The sequence below is a fragment of the Arthrobotrys flagrans genome (genome assembly GCF_004000055.1).
Source record: "Arthrobotrys flagrans strain CBS H-5679 chromosome Unknown unitig_8, whole genome shotgun sequence".
Lineage (NCBI taxonomy): Eukaryota > Fungi > Ascomycota > Orbiliomycetes > Orbiliales > Orbiliaceae > Arthrobotrys > Arthrobotrys flagrans.
In genome coordinates, this window is record NW_027137553.1 from 589,959 (window position 1) to 614,557 (window position 24,599).

The following is a 24,599-nucleotide window of genomic DNA, read 5'->3' on the forward strand; positions in this document are numbered from 1 at the left end:
CGTCTACCACTCGATTGGATTCGAGGTTGTCGTACCATGGTGTATCTCGATAGCTGAGAGTCTTAGTGAAGGGTTAAAAAAAATATAAAAAACAAAAAACAAAAATTTACTAGTGATATCACGGAGCATGCCGCTACTTGCGTCACAGCTAGGTTTTTGGTTTTGCCTTTGGGAAGGTTTATTCGCCACAGGACCTAACAATAACAAGAGGCTTGCCATCGGGAAAAACGTTAAACGTGTAACCTGCTCAAAATGGTTTTAAGTTATGGGTAACGAACTAGGCCTTGAGGCTAGCCATAGAGGTCTCGATGCAAAAGCAGGAAATTCCCATTCATACAAAGCAAAACTCGAAAAATTCATACCTCATTCCAATTCCGACGTCGAGACCCACCAGAGATCGAGGCTGACTGATCAATCGCCACTCAAGTGCATATGGAGTTTCGCATATGTAGCTCTACCAGCCGTATATGTATAGCCGTTACATGCTGATGGCAGTGCGTATAGTGGTGAGGTGAGGCATCTAGCGGACGTACAGAATCCGAAGCGAGACTACGACTAACCAACACAAATGCACATTAACTCCAACACTGCTATAGCTTTGGATATATCAAGTTCGCGAACCATATCTCAGCTATAGCTCCAGCCCCAGCTACATACATAGTATGATCACTGAATCACCGGTCGGGCCACCTAGGCGTTCAATACAATGTCTGTGGAGGGGTCAGTGTCATCCTGGTAGAGGCTCCCGGATTTTTTTACTTTAGCCCTTACTTGACCAATGCATCCAGACGCTTCTTGCCAACTTCGACCTTGTCTACTGTACCGCTGGTCTCAGACGATAGACCCTGGACCTTGTGCTTCCACACACACGCACGAGGTTAAACAGAATCGTTTGCAGAACCCCTTCGGTCCAAGGGTATCTACTACAGACACATTACGAAAAGCCGTATATGTCGAGGGACCGTGTTAACCTAACTTGTCCATCAAAGTTGGACCTTACCCAGTCCACGAAGCGGCTGTTGGTGAGATTTTTCGGTTCGTGACTCCATGTCAGGATATCTCCACACGAATGCAGATAGCCTAAACACCATTGGGTCGCTTAGGACTCCGTACGATAATCCCGCTGCTATACATCTTCCCTGGGTGGAAAATCGCGCAAATCAACCGGCAACTGACCATGTGAGGGAAGAAGTCGAGACATGCATTATTCACCACTCTTGTTTTTTCGTTTTCAAACAGATTTTAAAATGTCTTGGATAAACCTCAACAGTATTTACTTCGATACGACTACAAATTCATTGCAGACATATAAGTATCGGAGATCGGAGACGGAGGAAGCCAAATTGATATCGCCTCAATCGGATCCCGCCTCGATTGCGTGGCCTTGGCTAATATTAATCGTTCAATGGTTGGAAATATCCAACGTCGCCGGTTCAGGGAAAGCCCCCAACATCCTAGGAAATTCTAACACAAGAGCATTTAACTGACGCAAAGCCAGGGACGGTTCAATACGGCCTTGAGCATGTGCATTTGCGGCTGTGGATCTTTAGTTTCAATGGGTTGAGCTGCAGATTCCCACTTGAGCCTGGAGGGTATCACAACCTTAGTTCTATCTTGGTATTCAGTACTATCACCTGATATGCTCAAGTCTACATGACATATCGACACATATGCAAACGGGGTTTTCTCTCGCACCTTCCTAATATATCGCACCGTTAGCGCAAAACTTGGACTGTTACACAACACAGTACCGGCCAGCTATCCGATCTTTTTACATGAAAGCTTCGTCTGGTCACCTATGAGGAAGGAGGCAGATTGGCCTTCCTGGCTAATATCGAGAAATGCAAACGCACAGACGTGAACAGGCAGTTCTGTAGGGTTGAGATCGGGGGAGAAATGAGTATGTATGAATCGTGCAAAATTCGCAGCAGCGAAAATCCTGCCCAGACTAAGAGTTGACACTTCTGAAAACTAGATGGTCTCAGCTCTTTGTTAGTTAACGAAGCTGAGCAGAGATATCCTTGCAGCAATTGGGCTAGTTATTGATATTATGGGAAAGATGACTTTCCAAAAATTTGTTACAACGGACAGCGAAAAACCTTTCGTTTCAAGTCGCGAGACCTAGCATCACAGTTCTCAAATTGTCAGCTCCCCCAAATATTAAGGCTACTCTCGAGTTAAATTTGGTTGCCACTATTTTACCCCGCATTTTGAATATGGTTAGACAAGGTAAACGGCATGTCGAGTCTTCCCGCCTCACAGAACCCACCTGTATTGTTGCCCTACAAGCTAGCTAAGTTGGGCTTGGAGTACTTGACAGTGCATTGGGTCCCACTACCGACCAGAATCATCATGAAATGGTCACGGAAAATTCACCGGAATAGTGTGAAGGCTTGACTTGTCCCAGAGACGAGAGACGGAACGGCGTCCGTGTTGGTTGCATCCACATCTCAGAATGCCGGTTACCATTGTTGTTTTTTTGCTGCTTGGGATGGGACTCATATGCCTACACACCAACATGTTGACTAGGCCCCTCGGCATCTGAAGAAGCCGTGCTTATCGATGGTCTTAAATTTAGGTGGCGTGTGAGGGTGGCGAGCTTCATGGTCGAAACAAATCTTCGCCGTCATCGTCATCGCAACCGTTGAAACTCACTCGAGAAATCCGTCGAGGTTCCTGGTCATGGAGGTTGAAAGGGTTCACTTCGGTTGATACCTCGGCTCTATTGGCACACATGTATCCACCCGTGTCCTCATGTACTAGGAAAGTAAGTTTAATTTGGAGGCAATTTGCAAGCTTATGTTGGAAGGGAGTTCACCAATCTACTCTGCACGTCATCCAGGTTTTAGCAGCCGAGGACTAACGACGTAGCTTCGCGCTCGAGGATATGTAGCTATGATGTCGAGCATCTCCCGATATTTGTATTTATCTACTAGGATTCCTTGATCCCTTTTTTACGTAGTGAAATTATAATTACCCAAAGACGCATATTGTGACGTTTCAATCATACCTGGATTGGCGTTTCTATCGCTCGCATGAATTGTAGGACCTCCCATCTGCACAATGTTGACATGGTGCATAAATGTTTTTCAAACACGTGCGTTCGACCGTTAACGGTTGGCCACAGGTTACGTGAGCATCGATATCATAGACATCTAGCAGTTGTATTCTGAGACTTCGCGAGTGATCTGACAATTGCAAATCTGTTTGCGACTTAGTCCCGGGGTCACTTACGACTTAGTCCCGGGGTCACTTACGACTTTTGCTGGGATATCCTCGACAACTAATATCTTACGAATATGCTTTATAAGTTTATCAATTCCGCTTCTTGATCAAGACGGTTTATTCCTCGCAATCTTACAAAGGTAGCTACAGGTACAAAGAGTTTTACGTTTAGCCTTATACATATTTCGATCCTAAACTAATTACTGTTCTCTCGCCACTCGGTTCTTTTTTTTTTTACGCACATACCATGCGGCTGGGAAGGTAGATGCCGATATTTAGCAACTTATCTTTTACACTTATAAAAAATATTCAAATATGATAATGCTTTCATATGTCAAATCATAGAGGGAAATCCTCGAATTCATCTCGGAGTTCCCCCAGCCTATAGCTAACGCTTCGACGCTGACTCGACTAAGCTTTACCCCTTTGCTCTTATGTTAAATATTGATAACATCTTCCCTCAATGCAATCGATTTCAATCATTACGCCTTGGATATAGAAGTTGCACCATAGTATAGGCGGATCTGGGCCATCCATAGATTTTGCCGCATTGGCCATGTGGTTAACTTGTGGTCGTCGCTCCCAAAATGGAAGACTGTTCAAAATCCAACAAGGTCTCGAAACTCTTTCTTTTGAAAACAATAGCATGATCGTGATGTATCCTCAAAGTAAGACGGTCTATCAGCTTACGTAGATTTTAGCACCAAATAAATTATGACGAAAGAAAGAGGTTCATACGTCATGGTGCCCATTGCAGAGCTTCCCTCGAAGCATTGATGCGTTTTCATCAGGTATTTGGTGGTTGTAATTCTTGTGTTGTGACGACATCATTCGTGTTGAGCTTCAAGCAGCTGTAGATCTTTTGAACAGACACAACAACAAGACCATTCGCATTGAAAGCCACAAATCCATCTTTTTTTTTCCCTCTCCCTTTGCTCCTCCTCCTCCTCCTCCTCCTCGCCTTTCTCTCTTCACCAACACCTCACTTCCTCTTCATCATCAGACAAGCAAAACGCGTCTTAGCTTCCATCTCGACCTCACCACCATCAGCATCATCATCAAATCCATCTGACTTCTTAGCTTACTATTAGCTTCATCCTCTTGTTATTCCACACTGCTAACTAGCTCGAGATCTCGATCGAGTTCCCATCTCTGTTCTCGATCACTCCCTGATTGAGACTCTCGCGTGATTCACTTCATTCAAGGTACGTTCTCTGCTGTAGCTGCATCCCGTTACACCCTCTCCTTCATCGATCTGAGATTTATCAGGTCCAAAGCTCCCTACTAACTCGATTGTTTTGGTCCCAGACAATCACATCCACCGAGCGATTCCAATACTTCCATCCAAGGTAAGATTTCTTCATCAAACCGTTGCTATTTCTCGTTGCACGCTCCGGTCGCAGCGCGAACTTCCTATATCTAGCTCTCATCTCGTTGCAACGACATTAGGAAGTTACCTGCTTGTAGCATCCATCTGGCCTCACAAGCACCCATCTTACCTGGCAACTCACATCTTCTGAAAAACTGATGGAATGGCTTCTTCTCGTATTTCGAAGCCAGCTGCCTCTTCCAACCTTGGAAATGGTAAGTTTCATCTAAATCCAGCATGTTACTTCCTGGTAATGATCTAGCTAACATATTATCCTATCAACTGCAGCTGCAAAGATCCGTAAGGAAAAGACAACCGCGAAGTCCACGCTCAAGTCGCGTCTTCTTCAGCGTCGTCAGGGCATCACTGCAAACGATGCTCCGGATTCCAGTTTCTGGGACATTGAAACAACAGAAAATTATATTTCGATGAATCAGCAACGGGTTTCCCAGCCAAAGCGTCGCAACGACATTGTCGAAGCAAGCGTTTGGGACCTCCCTCTCACGCAAGAGGAGGTAGTCACCAGCAAGAAGAAACCCTCTTTGAAGATTCCAGTGAAGAATAGCTCGCCGAAGCCCAAGTACAAGTCTACCATCAAGGCTACCAGCAAGCTGGCTAAGAAGTTGGGTCCAGACGATGACTACATCCCTGATGAGTCCTCCCAGATCATGCCGAAGACCAAGAAAGTTGGGCAGCGTAAGATGCCAGCTCGCAAGACTAAGGTTCTAGCCCAGAAAGTCGTGGCCGATCCTTCGTCTCCGATCTCTCCCCGTCTTCCTGTCACCATCTCTTCTCCCCTTCCTCAGTCTATTGTCGAGGCTCAGGACAAAACTTTGGTACAGGAGCCAGAGACCGTTGCAAAGAAGGCTCGGCCGGTCTACTTACGTACAGCAGAGGCGATTGAACAGGGAATTGGGGCTCCTCTAGCCCTCAGGATGTCTCAGTCTGTTGTCATCAAGGCAGTCGCGGTCCCCACCGAGGATCCTATCAGACATTACTCACCTCTCCAGAGTCCCGTCGATACCTCGATGGGCGTCCTCGAGGACACCACGCTCGTTCCCGACGAGCTTGAAGCTGAATCCGCAGTTTAGGAAATTGCTGGGTCTCAGCTCGAGCCTGTGGGGGATGACGTGGTGGACGACGAGGACGTCCATCGGGGCATAGAAGAAGAGATGCCACCCCGGACTCCAAGTCTAACCCCCTCCGGCGATTCGGCCACCCCGGCCGACGCCAACCTCACGAAGTCTGCTCCTCGCCCAACAAGGATTCCATCGCCAGAGACACCCACGCATCTGCCTTGGCCGCCATCGCGCAGGTCAAGGCCGCATATTAGACGATGTAAGTTTACCTTGAGTTTTCATCAAAACCGAAATAGCTCCCATTCTAACAAAGATATAGTGAGCGTAATAACTACGCTCAAGTCAAAGAGCTCATGCAGGGGCTGTCCGATGCATTCGGGGCGACGGACATGCAGATGAACCACATCCGTTGGCAATACTCAAAGGACAAGAGCACGAAGTCTCTTGTCAATCGGTACAGAGAGATAGATAGCCCATCGCATCGACGTTGGTATCAAGGAGAAGAAGGATGCATCCGAGAAGCTAAAAAGAATCGAGGTGAAGGTTGAGGAGTCATACAACAAGTGTATGGAACTCCTGGGCGTTCTCGATGGCGAAAACTACGCTATCGACTTCCAATACGGTGTCGCTATTCATGGTGAAGAATACATGAAGAAACATTACGATGTCCCCAAAGGTTACGAGATCCCAGCCAATTCTGCCGGCATCATCCCACGCATCAACCATATCCAAGAGACCCTCACGGATATGATCGTCAAGGAGCTAAAGTTCACAGCTCATTCCGAATGGTTCTATAACGACCTGTTGAAGAAAGCCGTCCAAAAGGTCCGCAATGAGGAAGCCGACTATTTGACTAGCATGGACTCTGAATAACTGAGCGGCGAACACTGCTACGCGATTTGACATTCTGGCCAATTCTAAGGGAGATATTTTATGATTGCAGATACTTCTGGACTAGAGATTGGTCTGTTTAATTTTCGATTTCCCTTTTTTTCTCTCAAGACCACACTACGATTGGAGGAGTTGGTTATACCCTACCCATTATTACTCTACTCTTCACGTCGCAGCCTGACTATTTCATTGTCACTCTGCTCATGTTACACACTACCGAGACACTCTCCACTCTTCTTACGTTCATTCTTCTTTTTTATCTCGGAGCAAGGCCCGCTTCGATACTCTCCTCTTACGACTCAAATCGGACCTTACCCCTCTACCCATGTTCTACTATTATTGATTCTTACCGTTTATGATGGACCCATGTACATTAGCCAGTCTCTCTACTGTTCTTTGCTAGTATTATTGTTTTTCTGATAGTCGAAGAATCGAAAGGCTTAGGGTTTATCTTGAACTACTCGTTTCACTTCCCAAATGCATAAGTGTGATTCTATGATAGCAAGCCCTCATTAGACACATTGTTGCCTAAACGAATCGGTAAGGGATATCTCATCAAAACTCTAGCCCATTTACTTAGGTACTTATTTCCGATCTCAAAGTCATTTAATTTCATAGCTTGTGAAACCAAAGCTCCTTAGCACAACGTATCTTGTTAGCTTCACCACAAGACGGTTTAATTAACTTTGGTATTACGATCTACGCCCAAACCATAAATATATTAACACTACATATGTACACCCCGTTAATCGCTATCCCAGAACCCAAGATCAAGTAATTGAATCCTCGTGACCTAAGGCAGCTAACTCACTAGGCCTACCTAGACCTTCATCTGCCAAACTATTGTTGATAAAAAACGTGGCTGTAATTAAGCCCATAAACTTCCCGACTGCAGGTGCTCGTTGACTACTGCACACCTATCTGTACCACTTAAAACAGAAAAAGAGAATCAATAACATGGATCAGCCGTTGTGCAACTATCCCTCGTTTTCGTCTGATGCCGAAATTATTAATCATACAAGAATTCGAAGAAGGGCGGAACAGAATATCCGAGCGATCGCTAGTTGTACAGACGCAAGCTTGGTACTTGCCCACGTGACTCTTTGTGTAAATCGTTCGTCGCCGGGATTATTTTGATACATGGTCGTCTTATTATTCAAGACACCACGAGGTTGTATGCAGTGTCAGTTAAGCTTAAAAGTTAGTCGAGACACGCTTAAAGTTAACAAGCTAGTCCTACGTGACGAGAATAAATATCCTCCGTTGTATCAAAAGGACGGGACGATATACATATACCTACTGAGGTAGTACATAGTGGAGGTTTCCTAATTAGCCATCGGGGAGATTACAGCCCTCGATCGCTTTCAAACCTCTGATCATCAATTGTAATTTGTACGTCCGTTTATAGTTAATAGATCGAAGAGCGTGAAAGTAAACCTCAACAACTTACTCTAGTAGCATACCATGATATATCACCAAGTTAGAACTTAATTAGGATCTCATAGTTCTTTCTCATGCGCATAATAATGCATATGTATATTACAAAATCTATAACTATGAGGAGTAGGTATTTCTAATGAAAGAAGAAGAACAAGAAGAGAGGCCAACCGTTAAAAGGATAGACTTGAGACCCGAAGAGAAACACAACCTCCTAGTATGAATTTAGGACAAAGAGCAATTAATTGCACATGCAGGATAAAACTCTAGATTTGTGACTAAGATTTCGACAACATCTAGACCCGCAAAGCACATGAGCTGATAATATGAATGAGTATTAAGAAATAAGATTAAGAAAAAGGAAAGGGAAAACAGAACGCCAGAAGCCATGTATTGGAAGCAATTAACAAGATAACAGATCACAAAAGCTTAAGGCCAAATAAATATGAGAGGGAAAAACCAAGAAGAACGCCCGTAGTTCCGGTAAACAATAATAATAAAAACACCGAAATCCTAAGCCAGGAAACATGCCAATGACAGATGGGGTATGGGTGTTGATAGATGTGCCAAGTATTCCCTCGTTTTGCAAATAGGTAGGTAGTAGTATAAATGAAATGAACTGAAATCGCAAAAATACAACTAACAAATACGATGAACAACCGCTTCAAAACGCTATTTTGTACTTTTTTTGTAATGCATTTATCGAGGTGCTGGGCAGTTGGTTCTGTCTGTGGTCGGTATTATAAAGATCGTTAGAAATGTAAAATTGCGCGAAGGCCGAATTGAAAAAGTTTATGGTATTGGAAATTAGGGAGTCTGGCGTCTGTTGAAGTAGTGCCGATCACCGTTTGAACCACCCTCGCCTCGCTCGTTGCGCATCCTGTGGATGGTTTCCGGGTTCTAAAAGGACGCTTCGCTCATACAGTTCTGAAAAGCCCTCCATGAGTTGCTGATGAAGAAAATTGTTAGATATATTCCGTCATAACACGCTTTTGAAATTTCAACTTACATCGTCATTTATAGTTCCCGTGGCATCGAAGATTAGTTGATTTGTCATAGGATTAGGTCTTAGATCTCTATGGGGCATCGATTGACTGTTTGTCAACGTGAGGAGGATATCGCCCATAATTTCAAATTTCTTCCAGTTAATCCTAGCGCCGTCGCCTAGAAAACTTCGATTTCCCTCGTCGGCGGACACTAAGTCCTTTCGGTGTAGTGCAATGAAAGGAATATGTTCTGTCGTTGTATTTTCCAACGCTAGTCGATAGGCAAAGTGGCTTTTGTGAGTTCCCATCAAAAGTTCGAGTCGCATAAAGTTTTTATGAATAGCCTCATTGACAAGGCTACGGGTTAAGGTGAGACGATGAATGGCAAGGCCATTTACACCTGCAATGACTGCACCAAGTGAGTTGTAATTGTTCATGTGGCGAAGAATCTATGTTGTTTCTGTTAGCGAGCTCTCGACTATTCCGAAACGCTACTCGAGTCATACCCATGCAATGTTCATAAACTTTTCTAGTGCCCTCGCCCTGTGCTTCGCCTTCGGCCGCTCTAGGATGATACTAGCAACCCAGTATGCAACACGATTGAAGTGGACAATTAGTTTGTTCATGTATTTCAAGCTCGGTATCCTTTCTTTCTCTGCGGCAGGCACACTAACGTGTCGCACGAAGTCCCGAGGTTTTATACGGCTGAACATAGTCCAATCTATTCGTGTGAGTTCATGTGCGATGTCTTCATCAGGAAGCTCCATGAATATCGAATATTGTTCTCCGATTCCTCGAGGGGTGGTTTGGCCGTGTGGCAGAGAATCCAGCAAACTTGATATATTCATCATCCCTGCCTGAGCGTCCAGTGTAGGGCTTAGCGATGCATTTGAGATATAGCTGTCTTTCCTTGTTCTATCAGTGACTGGGCTGTACGCTGTGAGGCTATTGTCGTCACTCGCGCCGGATTTGAACGATAGGGTCGAAACTATCGACATATTCCGAGGTGGTGGAGAGTTCGGTTGTAGATATGGTTGGGTAATATGCATGGGGAAAGTCGGGCTGCTAGGTGGGTGGATTGCCATGTATCCTGGCATGCTGAATCGGTGCGAGTCTGTGTCCCTCTTCCCCCAAATTTGATCTTCGTCCTCGATAGGTCGGTTCAAAATTGCGATGATGTCTTTAGCCATACCAGCAAAGGTCCGGTTGCCTTCAAGAGAACGGGCGAAATCTATCGTCCGCTGTTTTGTATCTGCGTTCGCAAAGTCCCCAGGGCACTCCCAAACCCACCAATGCAACCTTGACAATATCCTTATCTTTTCGTTCATTTGAAGGAGGATGATAGGTTCGTCCTTGTTGACCCTCTCGAATTTCGCCAATATCGAATCCAGGAGATCCACCGGAGCCGCAAACTTTCTGAAAAAACAAAGCATAACGGTCGCAAAATCTTGGTCCGCCCTCGACATAGGGTATGCGAGTAATCTGTCCACCAAATCTTCCCATGCTACTCCATTGTATTCACCGGAACTAGAATTTATTCGCTGTAGAGCCTGATCCCGATCAAACATAACCTCACTGAGTGACGACGAGTGCTCAGGTTTTCCTTGTAGGACGTGAGGAGAAGCCGCTGATGTGCTTTTTGATCGTAAAAAGTTGGCCGCTACACTGTCATACGCAGCGTGGTCGGCATTTAAATAAGAGAAATCATCCTCATTCGCGGTTTCCCTCCCAAAGGACGGATTGAAATCTTGGGTGTATGCCCGAATATTTGACATCGGCGAATTTGGAGTTGAGTGCGAAGTTCTGCTTTGTGACAAAAGCATACCACTTGAGGCAGACAACGATCTAGTTGCCCTTCCATGATGTCCTTTCCCTCCTTCTGGTATATCTCGAGTTTTTGAAATCGATATTGATAACTCCGAGCTTGCGCGACCATGATTGGGCTTGGGATCAGAAAATGGCGAAACGGATCGCGCGCTGTATCCAGAGTTGGTTCGCCTCCGTTCATTCGCTTGTGTGGCTGCCTTTACTTCTGCAAAGCAGATATTGTAATCAGTAAACTCTGTTATCAAGAACAACATTTTGTAACCGCGAAAAAAAGTGAAAGCCAAGTCAAAAACGTTAAACACAACGTTCAATTCAAAAATTCTCGCAAATCTCGTAGAAGCATTTGCAATGGGGCGCTAGAGAGGTCTCTTTTGCAAGGGCTGGTCGTTGGTCGTAAGAAATATAAACAATCTTGGGTGGCTTTGTGCGACCTATGGTGGTTTTTGAGGTTGGGATTTGGGTCCCATAGGCGAGCCCTGCACCTTCCCTTTTCTGCAGCCGGCCGCCACGCGAAATTATAGCTTTGGCCACCAGCTCAACATCCCAAGGGCTTTCGACCCCGCTCTCGAGATCATACGAGCAACACGAGTAACTGAAGATGGGATGACTTTTACTGCAGAGGAAGGTTTTTCCCTTCCGAGAAACATGCATCCAGATCAAGAAAAATCCAAGAAACTTACCAGCTTTGCGCTGAATGATGTTAGAAAGCATCAAAGAAACACACCTCTTCTGGCTTTGCCCGCCATCAGATGAGGACGTCTCCACGACCTCCACGCCCAAGGTATGCTTCAATGCTTCAACAGCTTCAGGCTGTAAATCGCGCATCTGAATGGGCGAGTCACACTTTGATGCCACAAGAATCGTGGGAATTTCGGCCTTGAAAAAGAAATCTACACTAGGCTTCAGCATTTACCTGCACACAGATGGAATATCACGGTTTGTGCAGGGACTTTTGGTGGACTCACCTGTAACATCTGGGATTTTATCCAAGCTTGTTCTGTCATTCACATCAAAAATAACTAAGATTCCGTCGGCGGTCATGATTTCAGTGCCGTCGTGCAGCTGCAAGTGAGCCGTAGTTAGTATTCCCATAAACTGAAAGAAGAAGCCGGGTGATGCATATCAGGCGGCAACCTACAGACGGCCAAGTGAAATTACTACTTCTGATATCAAGAGCGCTTAAATCCATCTCGACGAGTCTAACGACATATCTTAAATCGCCGTAACGGTAAACTTTGAGACACAGATTGCATTAACGAGCCGTGTCAATATGTTAGAGAAGCTGCTCTCCAACCTACCTCGTTGACTAACACCGTTGATAGGTGTTCTCTTTGGCCCGTTGTATTTTTGTATAAAGGTGCTTTTTCCAGAGTTCTCTACCCCCAATACGACGATACAGATTTCCTGCGAGCTCTGGTCTAAGGAATAAGTCATCTAAGATGGGAGCCAGAGAGTGAGCTTCATCCCTAATAGAATATTTAGTCAAGTCTCATACCGTATCAGAGATTCTATGCGCATCATCAGGACTTGTAGGAGAATCTGAAGTTTGAAAAACCAAAAGATCGCCAGAGTTGCTGTTAAACGCCTGTAAGTCTAGCTGAGAATTATGAACGCGAGACATAACCCCTGGTAGGGGACTAGCCATGCAAGGTGGGAATTGTCGAGGGGCGGCTGGTGAAGTTGGAGAGATTTCCCCGTCATCATCTGATAGCTCTTCGGGTTCCAGTGATTCGGATATACTGCTAAACTGTCGGGCTGTAGCATCTGATGAAGTTGTGTTATAGCTGTACAACGACCCCGGTGACTTGGGTCTGAGCAACCCATCCTCTTGAAGTAATGCATCATGATAAAGTGCCGCTGAAGACGCAGAAAAGGAGGGATTACGGAACACGGGATGTGAAATTGGCGGTGAGAGGGGAGCGGGAAAAAACGGACGTGATTTTGATATCTCTGTAACCTCGGGTATCCTATCCGTCCGAGTGGGAGAGTTAATGGAAGGTGCGTAAGTAGAATTTGGACTCTGAGAATAATTAGATGCCGCGGACTGAGTTCGTTGGAGATTATAGGTTCCGAGGGTCGTTTGTGAAGCTTGCCCAGTCCCTAGAACCCGCGGATTACGCTGGTTCTGCGGTCGCAGGCGAGCCGGTGTCGCCAGGCAGAAGGAGGCCCCTGCGCCTGCTGCGGTGATCATCTTGGATTGGTGGTCTCCCTGGTTGAGAACCCGTGTCAGCATAAGAGACAGGAAGGGCTGATGACGTCGCTCAGAATTGGAGTAGATATCGATAATCTCAAGAATAGCCATTGCGAAAGTATAAAATAGTGACTGGACTACGTATACAACAGCACATAATGTGCGTATTGCAGATAAATGAATATCTAAGCGGAAAGAACAAGACCATAAATTTACCTTGAAAAGAATTGAATCCAAGTGCCTAGAAGAAACAGAACAACGAATTGGCTGATAGTCGGGTTTTGGGGTCACTGCATATCGAGTCGCCTTTGTTCGACCGAATGTTGGCTGAAACGCTGGTTCTGAGGCGGGTGACTTGTCAGTGCACTGCAACCAACTGTCGGTTTCGTTGTAAGGTACCCAACTGCACACCAAAACTGAATCGATGCTGGCGGTGCTTGTGAGGATTCTGAAACCGATCCAATCCAAGGATACACAGTCCTACACTGACTGACTTGAAAGAAGGAAAGGTGGAAGGAAAGAAGGATGAAGGTCGAGTAGGTGTTACCGCAGTTTCAATCCAGTGGAACGTGAATTCGAATGACGAGAAGCACGATCGAAAGCAGGTTGAAAGTCACGAATCCTACGAGAATTTGAACTCGGATACTGATCCCGATATACCCCTCTCGTGCTGCTGCTGACTGTATGTACGTACGTACGTAAGTAGTATGTATGAGGTATGGATGGTGGAGTTCGAGTCTGCGAGTTAAGCTCCCGTTCCAAAATGCGGCTGTTCGAAACTCAGTCCCGAATTAAAACATGAAGCGAGAAATCTATATTTGAATCCCCCTATATAAACCACATTCCCGGAACATTTAACTCTCCACCAGAGATAACCTCCGGATTCAGGTACGTTGAGTGGAGTAAGATCGAAATTTAGGACGGGGTTGAAGTTGCTAAAAGTTAACGGGCCAGATTCAGATTCGGGTTCAGATTTGGATCCAGATCCAGGTGGAATAAGTCGGTAGTCGTAATGTTGCAGTTGGAATCACCAGTTGTAGAAAACGAAAACCTGGAGAGGAACCAACAGATATGCAAAGTCCGCTGTAGGTAAGAAAGGAAGAACAGACTAGACCTGGAATTGCAAGTTCAAAGTGGGTACAAGGGCAGCTAGCAGACCCAGCCCAGTCCAACCGACGACGCTAAACTCAAGAGACTGCTAACCCTTGACCTTTCCAGGGAGACTGCAGACGGGCAAACTTCGACAAAGGTATGGTTCTTGCAATTGCGGGTATGTACCAAGACTTGAACCAGTACCTTGGTAATGCAATGAGAGGACAGAGTGAGTGAGATATCAACTACCTAGGCAGTTAAAAGTCTAAATTTTATTATCGTGGGAATATAAGAGCTGGGGTCTGGGGTTTCGTATACAAGGGCTGCGGAGGAACGGCCGGGGGTCAACCTGACAAGCGACGGCTGAACCCCAATGGCCGGTATGGAATGGTCAGTCAACTGATGTCAAGAAATAGACAAAAGGTCACGAAAACTACTAGCAGAGCATGATATGACTACTTGCGTGGCTCAAGGTATCCAAGTTTTTTCCCAGTTTAGTTCGGAAAACTACCCCTCAGCACAGCTCTAACATGAAAAGGAAGTTTTTTTATTTTTCCCGCATTGATTGAAAAGCAAATTTTAATGCAAGCGGAAAAAAGGAATGCGTGCCAGAGGAACCGTTAACAAGCGAGATATCACCGACGTCAAATGCAAACCGGATCAGTTGTACGCAAGATACTCGAACTCAAGTGGAGCCTCTAATTTCGGGCAGTCCCCTCGTGTGCCTTTTTTTTTTCGTTTTGCCTCTCGCGATCGAGACCAGACGGCTGGCGACGACAACTCGAGACTCGGCTCTCGGCTCCCGCGAGGGGGTTTAATTGAGCTAACTATAACATGACCACAGGGCCACGCATTCGAGCGAGTCTTTTTCATTCAATTCTCAAGTTGACTTGTCACCAGTTCGATCAGGCGTTAGTATGTATAGATGTACGATGAATGAGCACTAACAATTGTTATCTTCGACGAGCAGCCGCCAGCTAGAAAACTGCTCATATGCTCATGCATCAAATCATGATATCAGCAGTGCATATAAAGACGCAAGGAGTCGATACGCCTTTCCAATATTACGCATATCTATTACTCATCTCACCGGACTTGCTTCTTGTGCCTTCTTGCACGCTTTGAGTGGCTCGACTTACGATCGTTGAACATCGTTCAAAATTGACAGTGTTTGTCCTCCCGGGAAATATTCAAAGCTCCATGATGCCAAGCTGATTCTTGACTCGTTGACCACAACTTCATATCATCATAACTTCGCATTCCATATGACAAAATACCATCGGGCATTGTCCCGTGCCATTCCTCTCCCCAATGCAACCTTGTCGTCAGACCATTTGTCCATCAGCCGTGGACGAGAGAAAAAAGACAAAAGCAAGGGAAAGGGAAAAGAAAAAGAAAAAGCCCGGTGGAGGTGGGGCTTCGCCAGCTTTCGCTCGCGAATCAAGTTGAACGCCGTCCACGTGGAATTGTAGGAACACAAAACTTGGCACTTTGGGCTGCCAGTAATTCTCGCCTGTGCAGGTTGGATTTGCGAATCAGCTTCGGAGCCCATGCTTATTTCTTCAGTGTCATCAGCCCCCCAACTACAGGATCGTCGATTATTAGTCCGCGGACCAGGTGCTAGATTCGGATTTAATATTTAAAGCTGGTGAAGGTTCGGGATATTTCTGCACGATCTTTTAGTGAGTTTCCGAAATCTGAAGGATGGTTTTGGTTACACATTTGCATTCGACCTTTGAAATCCCAACATCATGATATCATCCCCGATTAATCTCATTTCTATTTTCAGTGAACGGGTTTTGAGTTTGGAAAAATGTCTTTGGCTTGCAGATGTTGAAACCAGAGGCCCGGAAAGCTTAGGTATCGAACCTAATAGCCATTAATGTTTTCTCCCCACTGTCGCGCCAGCCCACCGATGGCCATTCAGCCAACATTAGCCGCTCCAGCCGAGTGATAGCATCCAATAACAATCCAAAGTAGGCCCAGAGAAAGTGATTGACGAAGACATTTGAGCCACACGAACAAATCAATAAATGCTTGTGCTACATCGGTTTATAAATCGCCACACAGGCAACAGCAAAATCGAGCGTGACAATGTGCGACTGATCTCCATTTGCTACTTGAAATTATAGGGATTACGAAGCCGCATACTATATATAAAAAATAAAAATTATACTTTGGCACTCCAGCCGCTAAACCCCCTTCAGGATATGGATACCACGATATCCAAGCAGCTGATATATATTGGAGGCTACAACAGTACTCTAAACTTACACAAATAACGAATACGAGACAGATCTACGCTTGCCTATAACCAACGTCACCGCTCCAAAGCCATGCCACAGCCACCACATCCCCAGACGAAAAGCTCGGCCCCATTCCCGATTTCCGATACTTCCTACCGCCCCACCGCCAAGTCCATATCCTTATCCTAGACCCATGACCATTCAAGGATTTTACCGAAGTCGAACCGAAAAAAAGGGTCAAACTCCCACCTTCAAAGTCCGATTCCTCCAGCTTAGACCACATATATAGCATAGAATTTTCCTTGCATAGTAAAGGAGAAGAACACGGTAACCCTGCTACATGATACATTATGCACGAACCGCACTAACGATAATTCCCACGATGCGATCCCATGCCTTTATCAACGAATGATCTATCAAAAATATCCAACAAGTGGGTCCCGGGATCCTGGTATTTGGTCTGTCACACCTGGACGACGCAAGTGTCACAGCCTTGCCTGGGGAAACACGATCGGAAACCCGTTACCTTTTTTTTACGGGGTAGCGACGGAATCTTCGCCAAGTAGTCTAGGGGCCGTCTTTTCCCCAGGTGAGAAGTGCGTGATTTTAAGATCTGCAGACTAGGAAGGATATAGATGCATCGCTAACTTTCTCTACTGAAGATACTCCGACTAATTACCCTAGAATACGAACTTCCTTTCCAGATGACTGAAGCTACAAATCACGCGTTTTTAGAGAAAGAACTAACTTCAATAGTGTTCTAGATCCGGTTGGGTGCCTATCCAATCTGCAGGTTTGAGCTCAATTGATGCATCCAAAGACTATAGAGTACGAATCGAGAAATTACCGACAGGCCATTTATCCTGGGCGCAAGGCGCATTTATTTACCATTAACAGGGTTCATTTCAATCAATTTTCAGGGGCAGCAGTGCTACATCCCAGTGAAGCAGTCTAGAATCAGCACTTGCTGTGCAGCAGTCATCGACCTGACCACAACGCAAAATCTAAGGATAAAATACAACAATGCTTCCTAGTTTCCGGCCGGCCTGGACTCATAGACACAACTAGAATAAGAACAAAAAATACCAATCAAGCAGCCAATATAGTTAATACCTATACCAAACTAAAACCATCCTCTAGACCTGTTGAGGAGAATAGTAATTCCCTCCTCGGAAAACTAACACATAAATTCGCTGTCCTGATTTTAAGTCTGTAACGTTTAGAAACTGAGGCGGGGCTTGTTTGGATTTATACAAGCTGGGGTTCTTTCTTTATTATAGTATGAACTGGCAAGGTTTTGTTCGAGACCATATGAAGCTGTATATAGTAGATTATTGCCAAATATCCAACACTAATAACACATACATCTCCCAACAACGTTATGTCAATATATCCGGAAAGGTCCATTAAATTCTCTTAGATGTGAAAAGATTTGATGCAAAATGTAGAATACGATTACATCGACACTGCCATCTAAATGTCAAGCGCGCAGAAAACTACTACAGTTACGTCGGCTAGATTAAACCGACAGCGTTAACCGCGCTATTCACTACTCTTTCTCCAAACAATATTCCAACCAAACCGACATTAACAAATATTAGTTCTGGACTGTGATCGACACCAGTCGCTAAGTGAAGCAATAGTAGCATGAACTTTATTTTTTTCTCACTCTACCTGTTTTGTCGCATTATATAGATTATCATTCTTCCTCTAGTCTGTTGTATTTTTTCTATAGCATCTATTCTAATTTGGTAGGTAAATATAAATATCTTGGGAGCGAGAGGCCGCTAGAACCTTGATATCCGATGAAAACCACATCAGAAATCTATCTGGTTTGAGCTTCAAAATATATTAATAATCATGTGACATTCTAATTAGGCCTTACGTCTAGTCTATACCTAAGTATGTTATCACAGAGGGGAGAAGATTGCGCATATTCAAGGTGGAAGGGAGGCTGGCAGGTAAAAGATGTTAAGAGAAAGAGAGAGAGCGGGAAACACCCAATCACAAATTTCCCTAGTTTTGAGCTTCAAAATTATCATGTGATATTATAGATAGGCAGTACGTTTGGCCTGGATGTATTTCTAGAAAGAGGGGGGGAGAGCGGGGGCATAGATTGGATTGCGCATATATATAATACTTAGGTTGTGTCTCAAGATATGCACGTCGAGTACGTTATAGCTTGTAATGGAGTCACATTAGCTTAGCCCTACTGGTGTGGGCCGCGGCGCAATACAGGACTAAGCTTAGCCAACGCTTAAGTTAGTCTTTGTCGATGCTACAAGGCTATAGGTACTAGTACCTAGGTAATCAACTTAGCTACGAGGTCTGCCCTTCATTAATCTCCCTCAATGATAGATTCGCCAGTATTGACATTATGTCCCGATATTCGAGTCCAGGAGTATAATTGTGTATCCAGATCCGCAACTGACCTGCCTTATCTTCATGCCACCTTCGAGTATCCCAAGATCCAGTTTCCTCCATATCCCCTTCCGCCTCTTTATCTCTTCATCGACTTCCAGCGCCGTTGGTAAACACCTGTATTCTCTCCCAAACCCCGTTTGCCCCATATCACTCCCCCCAGAAACCCATATGCCTTTACCACCCTCTTCAACTAGCACAACATAGTCTTCCCCTACATTAACCCCATCAAACCCCACTGGCTCATTAGTTTCAGGGGAAACTATATCAACCATAGCAACTTCTTCGTCTTCTTTCACATTCTCGGTGCCCGAAGTTAACGAGACGTTTATGTTCTCGGTCCCATCACCACCCCAGATGTATACTGTCCCATCCTCTGCTAGCGCCCCCTGTACATGTCCGCCGGAGTTTGCACTAATGTGTTCTATAACAATCCCTTCGAGAGCTGTGACTTGGCCCCAGCCTTGAGCATTAGAACTAGTTGTTGAAGCTATAGTAGCATCGGGTGAACGACCTAGGGAGTTAAACCGTTTATCGCCGTATGTATATATATTGCTGTTTGAAGTCAAGGCGATGAAGCCGGTGGATGTGGAGGCTATCGATTTAAATATATCTTGCTGTAAAACGCCTTCACCAGGGTAGTCCGAATCCAGATTAAAAGTTGATATTGGAGAGGTAGTATTAAACGATAATGACTGCAATGAGGCATCATAGAGGTGCTCTGTAATTGAAGGTATTGCGGGATATACTTTAATTATGGAGTTTCCCGCCCCAGATCCCACGGTAGAAGACGAATACAGGAAGCAGATTTCACCAAGTCTGTTTATCTGTATGTCATCTACTGGATTCTCGGTTGCAGTACAACGAATTACTGCGAATGACCAACCTGACAGTGAAAATGTACAGACGCTCCCGTCCGATAATATTAGACCGAGGAACGCCCACCGGGTCCCAAATGATTTCGTGACATTGTGAGCCTGAACCCCCAGAGGAAGCGGAATAGCAAGCTCCCGGAGTCTTCTAGAGTTACCCGGCGCAAGCGTCGGGAGGAGGCCACGGAGGTAGATATTCCCGTCCCGTTCAACTATTGGGATCAAATTATAACATTAGTATCCTATCGAAAGCATATTAAATGACACGTGCGAGATGTAATTTGCAATCGAGACTGACGGAACAGATACAGTCAGGTGAGAAGATGAGTCGTACGTCATCCTTAGTCGATTCTAGGCACACCCAATTGGACTACGAGACATATATCTTGACACATGGTCTCGTCTATGTAGGTACGGACTCTTTTTCTCCTGGTGCCTATAATCAAGCTTGGACGACATATTGCCATTCAATTAAACAAACGAAAATATCCGTCTGCTCAATTTACTCAGAATAAGATGTATGGGGAAGAGCTTACCACAGATGCTGTTATTCCCCACATACAAAACTCGCATGGACTCCCTAGCCGTCATCACAACCGTGGGGGTATCCACAGATGTGAACAAATTAGGTCCCCGCGTCGGTTCTGCAGGGGTATCGTCTCTATCCGCATTCTCGTTCTTCAACCAATCGGTATATACCTCCGTCGCTTTCCATTTCGTTTCAATCCTCCAACCTGGGCCGTCAATCAATTGACCATAGACATTACACCCGAAAGCGAGCAACTGGAATCTTCCGCTGCCGCAGCCGTCGCTACCTCGACTTGAAGATTCCATGGGCTTGTAGATCTCCGATGGGATATGCGCCTTGCTACCCCGGTAGTTCGCATTCAGGCTTGAAATGTCTGACACCGAGGTGATAGGCTCCAATGAATCCTTGCTGCATGTTGATGATAATCTTCTTCTTTTCCGTGACGTTGAAACCACACCCGCTACGCCAATGGACTCTTCCTGTGGATCCATCCACGTGCTCCCCAGAGTTATTTTTCCCCTCTCTTAAAAAGAGTCTCGAAGGGAGAAAGCAGGATAAGAAAGGCAAGGGTTGTGGGTGGAAGCCTAAACCCAAGTACAAGCTAAATGCTGGCTGTAATCCCTTTAGGACATCGTGCCCCCGGGGTCAATCCGTGGCATTGCATCCTATTCGAAGTCTGGAAATACTTAGCGAGACACAAGCCCACCTGTTGTCATGTTGGGGCCAGCCTAGAACGTGGCGCCGTTAAGTCTCAAAATCGTTGCGTTGCGAAGAGGAGGGTGTGGGTCCAGTCCAGATGCGATTTGAGGCCAGGCAAACTCGGCTCCAGATGCAGAGCCTCCAAGCCCATGTTTCTGAGATCGGTGACATCTTATCTGAAACATCTGTCTTCTTCCTTTTTTTCAAGGACTTAGTATCAACGTCAAAAAAGTACGTGTCCCAAAAAATATATTAATTCGATGAAGATATCAATATTTACATCGTGCATCGTTTTCTCCATCAAGGCAATCGCTAAAAAGAGTGGTCGGGCTCCAAACCCAGTAAAATATTGATACCGATCGTTAACAAGCTCTGACGATGTAGGAACTTTCGGTTACCCTTTCCTATCTTATTAACTATTGCAGATGTATAAGGTACTTAGATACTTAAGTACTTGCAAAGAAGAAAAGAGGAAGGATATATATACAAAGCCATCCGTACACCGTATGTGGATGGCTGTATATGGACCCGGTTCTGGTAGCCTTGTATATAATCTTCATCCGACACATCCATCTCGGCATGCCGATCTATGGTAGAATAGCAATTGAAATCTCGGATATGATAAGCACGGAATTCTAGGATACCGGGGCTAGGATAATAGCCGCCTAGGTATCAGAAAGTTCTGCAATGTTGGAAAAAGCCATGGATATAAGACTTAAAGGACGGTTGCGGCTTAAGGGTCCTGCTTCCTTAGGCAGGGATTGCAGGTATCTTCGTATAGAATCCACGTGTGTATGTACAAGAACACCTGCCTATAATCTACAAACCTAGGAGCCTGCAGATCGACGGCCTGGGCAGCGAGCTCGAGACTTTCTACAAACAACTTCGGAATTGATTGATCAAGTCAATATATTCCTCAAAGGTCGACCGATCTTGTTAAGTTCGGCAAACCGGCACCACCTCGGAGCCTTTCAGTCTGCCGATTGATCTTCGGCCACCTATACGGAAAAAACTATAACTTCTTTTTCTACTGAACGGGTGGCAAACCCGCTTCTTTCCATCAAATAGGGAAAACTACAGATGACGAATCTTTTCCATGTTACGATTGGGCCCCCGTTTAGACTGGGGTGAACGCAATCTTCTACAGCTCTAGAACATGTTTTTCTTTCATTGACGATGATCTGATATATTTCCGGATGGGTTGAAGACTGAGACTCCTCCAAATTCGAGTATAGTTCGGGAGCGAGAGGGGAAAAAAAGTCTAACGGATAAAAGCATATAAAATATGAATTGAGTTTAATGGTTTAGAAGTGCCGAAAATAAGCAATCCGCTAATGCTACCCGATCCCTTTCCCAATGTTGAAATGAAATGAAATGAAATATATACATAATCCCAAAATTAAGATTCTTCAAACACAAATGGGATGTAAGTTTGTAGGAAAACAAAGTATATGTAAATGTAAAATCTCTGGTACGCCGCGTGAAGAAAATGTCGCTGGAAGTATTGCCAAAAAAGAATAAAAAGAATAAAGGCAAAAAATTATGCATAGTGCGAAAGATGGGTGTCATCGTCGCGAAAAAGGCAAGGCAGAATGAATGGGAGGAAAAAAAAAAAAAAGATTTACAAAGAAGTGGGTTCTCAGGCCCTTTCCCTTATCCGAACCTTAGGTATTTCTACTTCCGCTGTTTGAATAGGCTATCACCTAGCCATTTCCAATTGTATCTAGCATTATCACCGCCAAGACACTCCAAAGTTTGTACCAATTCCTCCCTGAAGCCAGCAACACAGTTGATATTTGGCTGGTTTGAATGCTTAAGGGGAGTAATGTCGTTGCCGTAATTGCAGAGGAACTGTGCGACTTGGCTCGGTTTGGGGACGCATCTATTTCCCGAAAGAATTGAGTCTTTCCAAAACCGATTCCATGCCTCGCGAACTTGGACACGAGTATACATCTCGCATCCGTCTTTGTGAGGACAGGATTGCGTATGGTCGTAGTCAAAGTCGTCCCAGGGGCTGTTTTCGTGGAAAGATTTGATGCGACGGACATAGCGGCACCACTCTGCTGCAAATAGCTGTTGTAATTGGGCAGGAACCGAGTTTAGATAATCGTTCCAACGTTGCGATGGCTCGCCACAGTCATAATCTGGGTAATCGTCGAGGAGAGTACGGACGGCCTCGTGGAGAATAGGCCGTAATTGTGCGGCTACTATTGCCGGAACATTTGGCCGTTCACCCGCAAATGGTGCGCTGGCTTTTATCGTTATAAGAGGATTGGTTGTAGCGGTATTGCGGAGATGATTTATGCAAGAATGTAAAAGGGTTTCATTACCCGTAATGATTGCGGTACTCAGGAGGGAGCATATGTTCGAATCGTCTGGTTGTGTAGAAGACCTAAAAAGCGACGAGTTAGCTCATTCTCTTGATAAAATAACTTTAAATATCTTCGAAATATCTTCACGTACATGCAGTCATTCAATTGAGAAATGACTCTTTTCGGTGAAATTGGGTCTCCCATAGCTACATCGCAAAAGGATGCGGCCGCACTAGTTTTATTCCGAGTCATGGCTGTATCGCAAGAACATTTGGACCTGTTCTCGTCAGATACATGCCCCATTGCAGAACCAGATTTCCTCGATAGTCCAGAATTTGCCATTGACGGAACTGGTCGTGTGGGCTTCGAAACCTTCCATTTTTTACTCTTTGTATCGCTCGATTGCGCCTTAACTTTCCTCAAGCTAGGTTGGGTATTGCGAGATGTTTCTCGAGATCCATCTCGCAATTCAGTGACGGTGACGATAGCAGAGGTCTTGATATCGTCAAACCCATTGTCATTGTCGGTCTGGTTTGGTACAAGGGTGACCGTGGACATGTTACCGAGCGGCTGAAACGAGTGGGTCAGAGTAGATAGCCTTCTAAGAGAAGCTTCGCATCGCTTCACTAGGGCATCGACCTCTTGTGGTCGTTCGAAAGAAACTGGCGATGGTAACTTATGGGATAAGAATGGGTCGTGAAGTTTTGGAAGTAAAGTCAAAGCTGGTAGCTGGGGCAAGGACATTGGCTGGCTCATATCGTCAAGCATCTTTTCAAATAAAAGAAAGAGAAATAAGTAATTATGGAAAAGGGTCCGAAGAATATTATACGATATATGCGCCGTGCTTAACGCCCTTATATTCCGAGAGACTAAGAAAGCCTCCTCACTTCAATAAGTAGGCTAGCTTCTGATCAAATAAGGAAGTGGGCGTGGGTCAAGATGTCGACTGCAGATTGCGAACGCTAGTCTGGTATAACCGTAAAAACGAATGTGTGAGGCTAGGCCCAGACTGAAGAAAAGAAAAGGAACGAGTCCCGTGGAAGGGGATACAGGGTGCTGCTGGGACCGTAGGCTGGGGATTTTATGCACGTTAATGCACGTTCCGGCTGGCAGGAGGTGTGAACTCTCTTTGGGTGCCCAAAAGAGACAAGACTCTGGGTGTGGTAGGCGGTTCCGAGGGCCGTATAAAATTTTCTTTTTTATCCCCTCTATTCTAATCTAACTTTTGCCCCAGACACCTCTTGCGGAGGGGAAGGCCTATCTGTTGTTATTATAGTGTCGTAGGGGAAAGGACCGAAGTTGAGGAGTAAATATAAAGTTGTGTAGGATATTATCCCAAGTTGACTACTTAAGTAGCTGTAATTCGAGATTCGAAGTTCTGGTGAGAGAGAATATTCTCGTGGGTTTGCGTGCGGCTGTTGTA

At 45.2% G+C, this 24,599-nt stretch overlaps 5 protein-coding genes across 6 annotated transcripts; 2 read left to right on the forward strand and 3 right to left on the reverse strand.

The window, feature by feature from the left end:
- Nucleotides 1-4,757: 4,757 nt before the first annotated feature.
- On the forward strand, nucleotides 4,758-5,685 carry DFL_006677 (uncharacterized protein; the record flags this gene model as incomplete). Its single annotated transcript, XM_067636141.1, has 2 exons — nucleotides 4,758-4,809; nucleotides 4,883-5,685. 2 exons carry the CDS (start codon nucleotides 4,758-4,760, stop codon nucleotides 5,683-5,685), a joined length of 855 nt encoding a protein of 284 aa, XP_067487788.1.
- Nucleotides 5,686-5,766: 81 nt separating this feature from the next.
- Nucleotides 5,767-6,546, forward strand: DFL_006678 (uncharacterized protein; the record flags this gene model as incomplete). The annotated part of the gene is made up of 3 exons (XM_067636142.1): nucleotides 5,767-5,932; nucleotides 5,993-6,037; nucleotides 6,146-6,546. The coding sequence occupies 3 exons, from the start codon at nucleotides 5,767-5,769 to the stop codon at nucleotides 6,544-6,546; spliced, it is 612 nt and encodes a 203-aa protein (XP_067487789.1).
- Nucleotides 6,547-8,842: 2,296 nt separating this feature from the next.
- Nucleotides 8,843-13,859, reverse strand: DFL_006679 (uncharacterized protein; the record flags this gene model as incomplete). 2 transcript variants are annotated; one of them, XM_067636144.1, is made up of 13 exons in its annotated part: nucleotides 8,843-8,950; nucleotides 9,011-9,436; nucleotides 9,494-11,019; nucleotides 11,495-11,704; nucleotides 11,780-11,876; nucleotides 11,953-12,047; nucleotides 12,113-12,248; nucleotides 12,310-13,023; nucleotides 13,222-13,346; nucleotides 13,405-13,453; nucleotides 13,590-13,627; nucleotides 13,700-13,774; nucleotides 13,847-13,859. In XM_067636144.1, the coding sequence occupies 13 exons, from the start codon at nucleotides 13,857-13,859 to the stop codon at nucleotides 8,843-8,845; spliced, it is 3,612 nt and encodes a 1,203-aa protein (XP_067487791.1). The 2 variants fall into 2 exon arrangements, with proteins under 2 accessions (XP_067487791.1, XP_067487790.1); XM_067636143.1 differs by lacking the exon at nucleotides 13,405-13,453 and having other exon boundaries at nucleotides 13,222-13,246; nucleotides 13,323-13,346; nucleotides 13,553-13,627; nucleotides 13,844-13,848.
- A 4,859-nt stretch (nucleotides 13,860-18,718) lies between these two features.
- DFL_006680 (uncharacterized protein) lies at nucleotides 18,719-20,656 on the reverse strand (the record flags this gene model as incomplete). Its single annotated transcript, XM_067636146.1, has 3 exons — nucleotides 18,719-19,485; nucleotides 19,651-19,848; nucleotides 20,173-20,656. 3 exons carry the CDS (start codon nucleotides 20,654-20,656, stop codon nucleotides 18,719-18,721), a joined length of 1,449 nt encoding a protein of 482 aa, XP_067487792.1.
- Nucleotides 20,657-22,538: 1,882 nt separating this feature from the next.
- DFL_006681 (uncharacterized protein) lies at nucleotides 22,539-23,944 on the reverse strand (the record flags this gene model as incomplete). The annotated part of the gene is made up of 2 exons (XM_067636147.1): nucleotides 22,539-23,256; nucleotides 23,328-23,944. 2 exons carry the CDS (start codon nucleotides 23,942-23,944, stop codon nucleotides 22,539-22,541), a joined length of 1,335 nt encoding a protein of 444 aa, XP_067487793.1.
- Nucleotides 23,945-24,599: the final 655 nt, after the last annotated feature.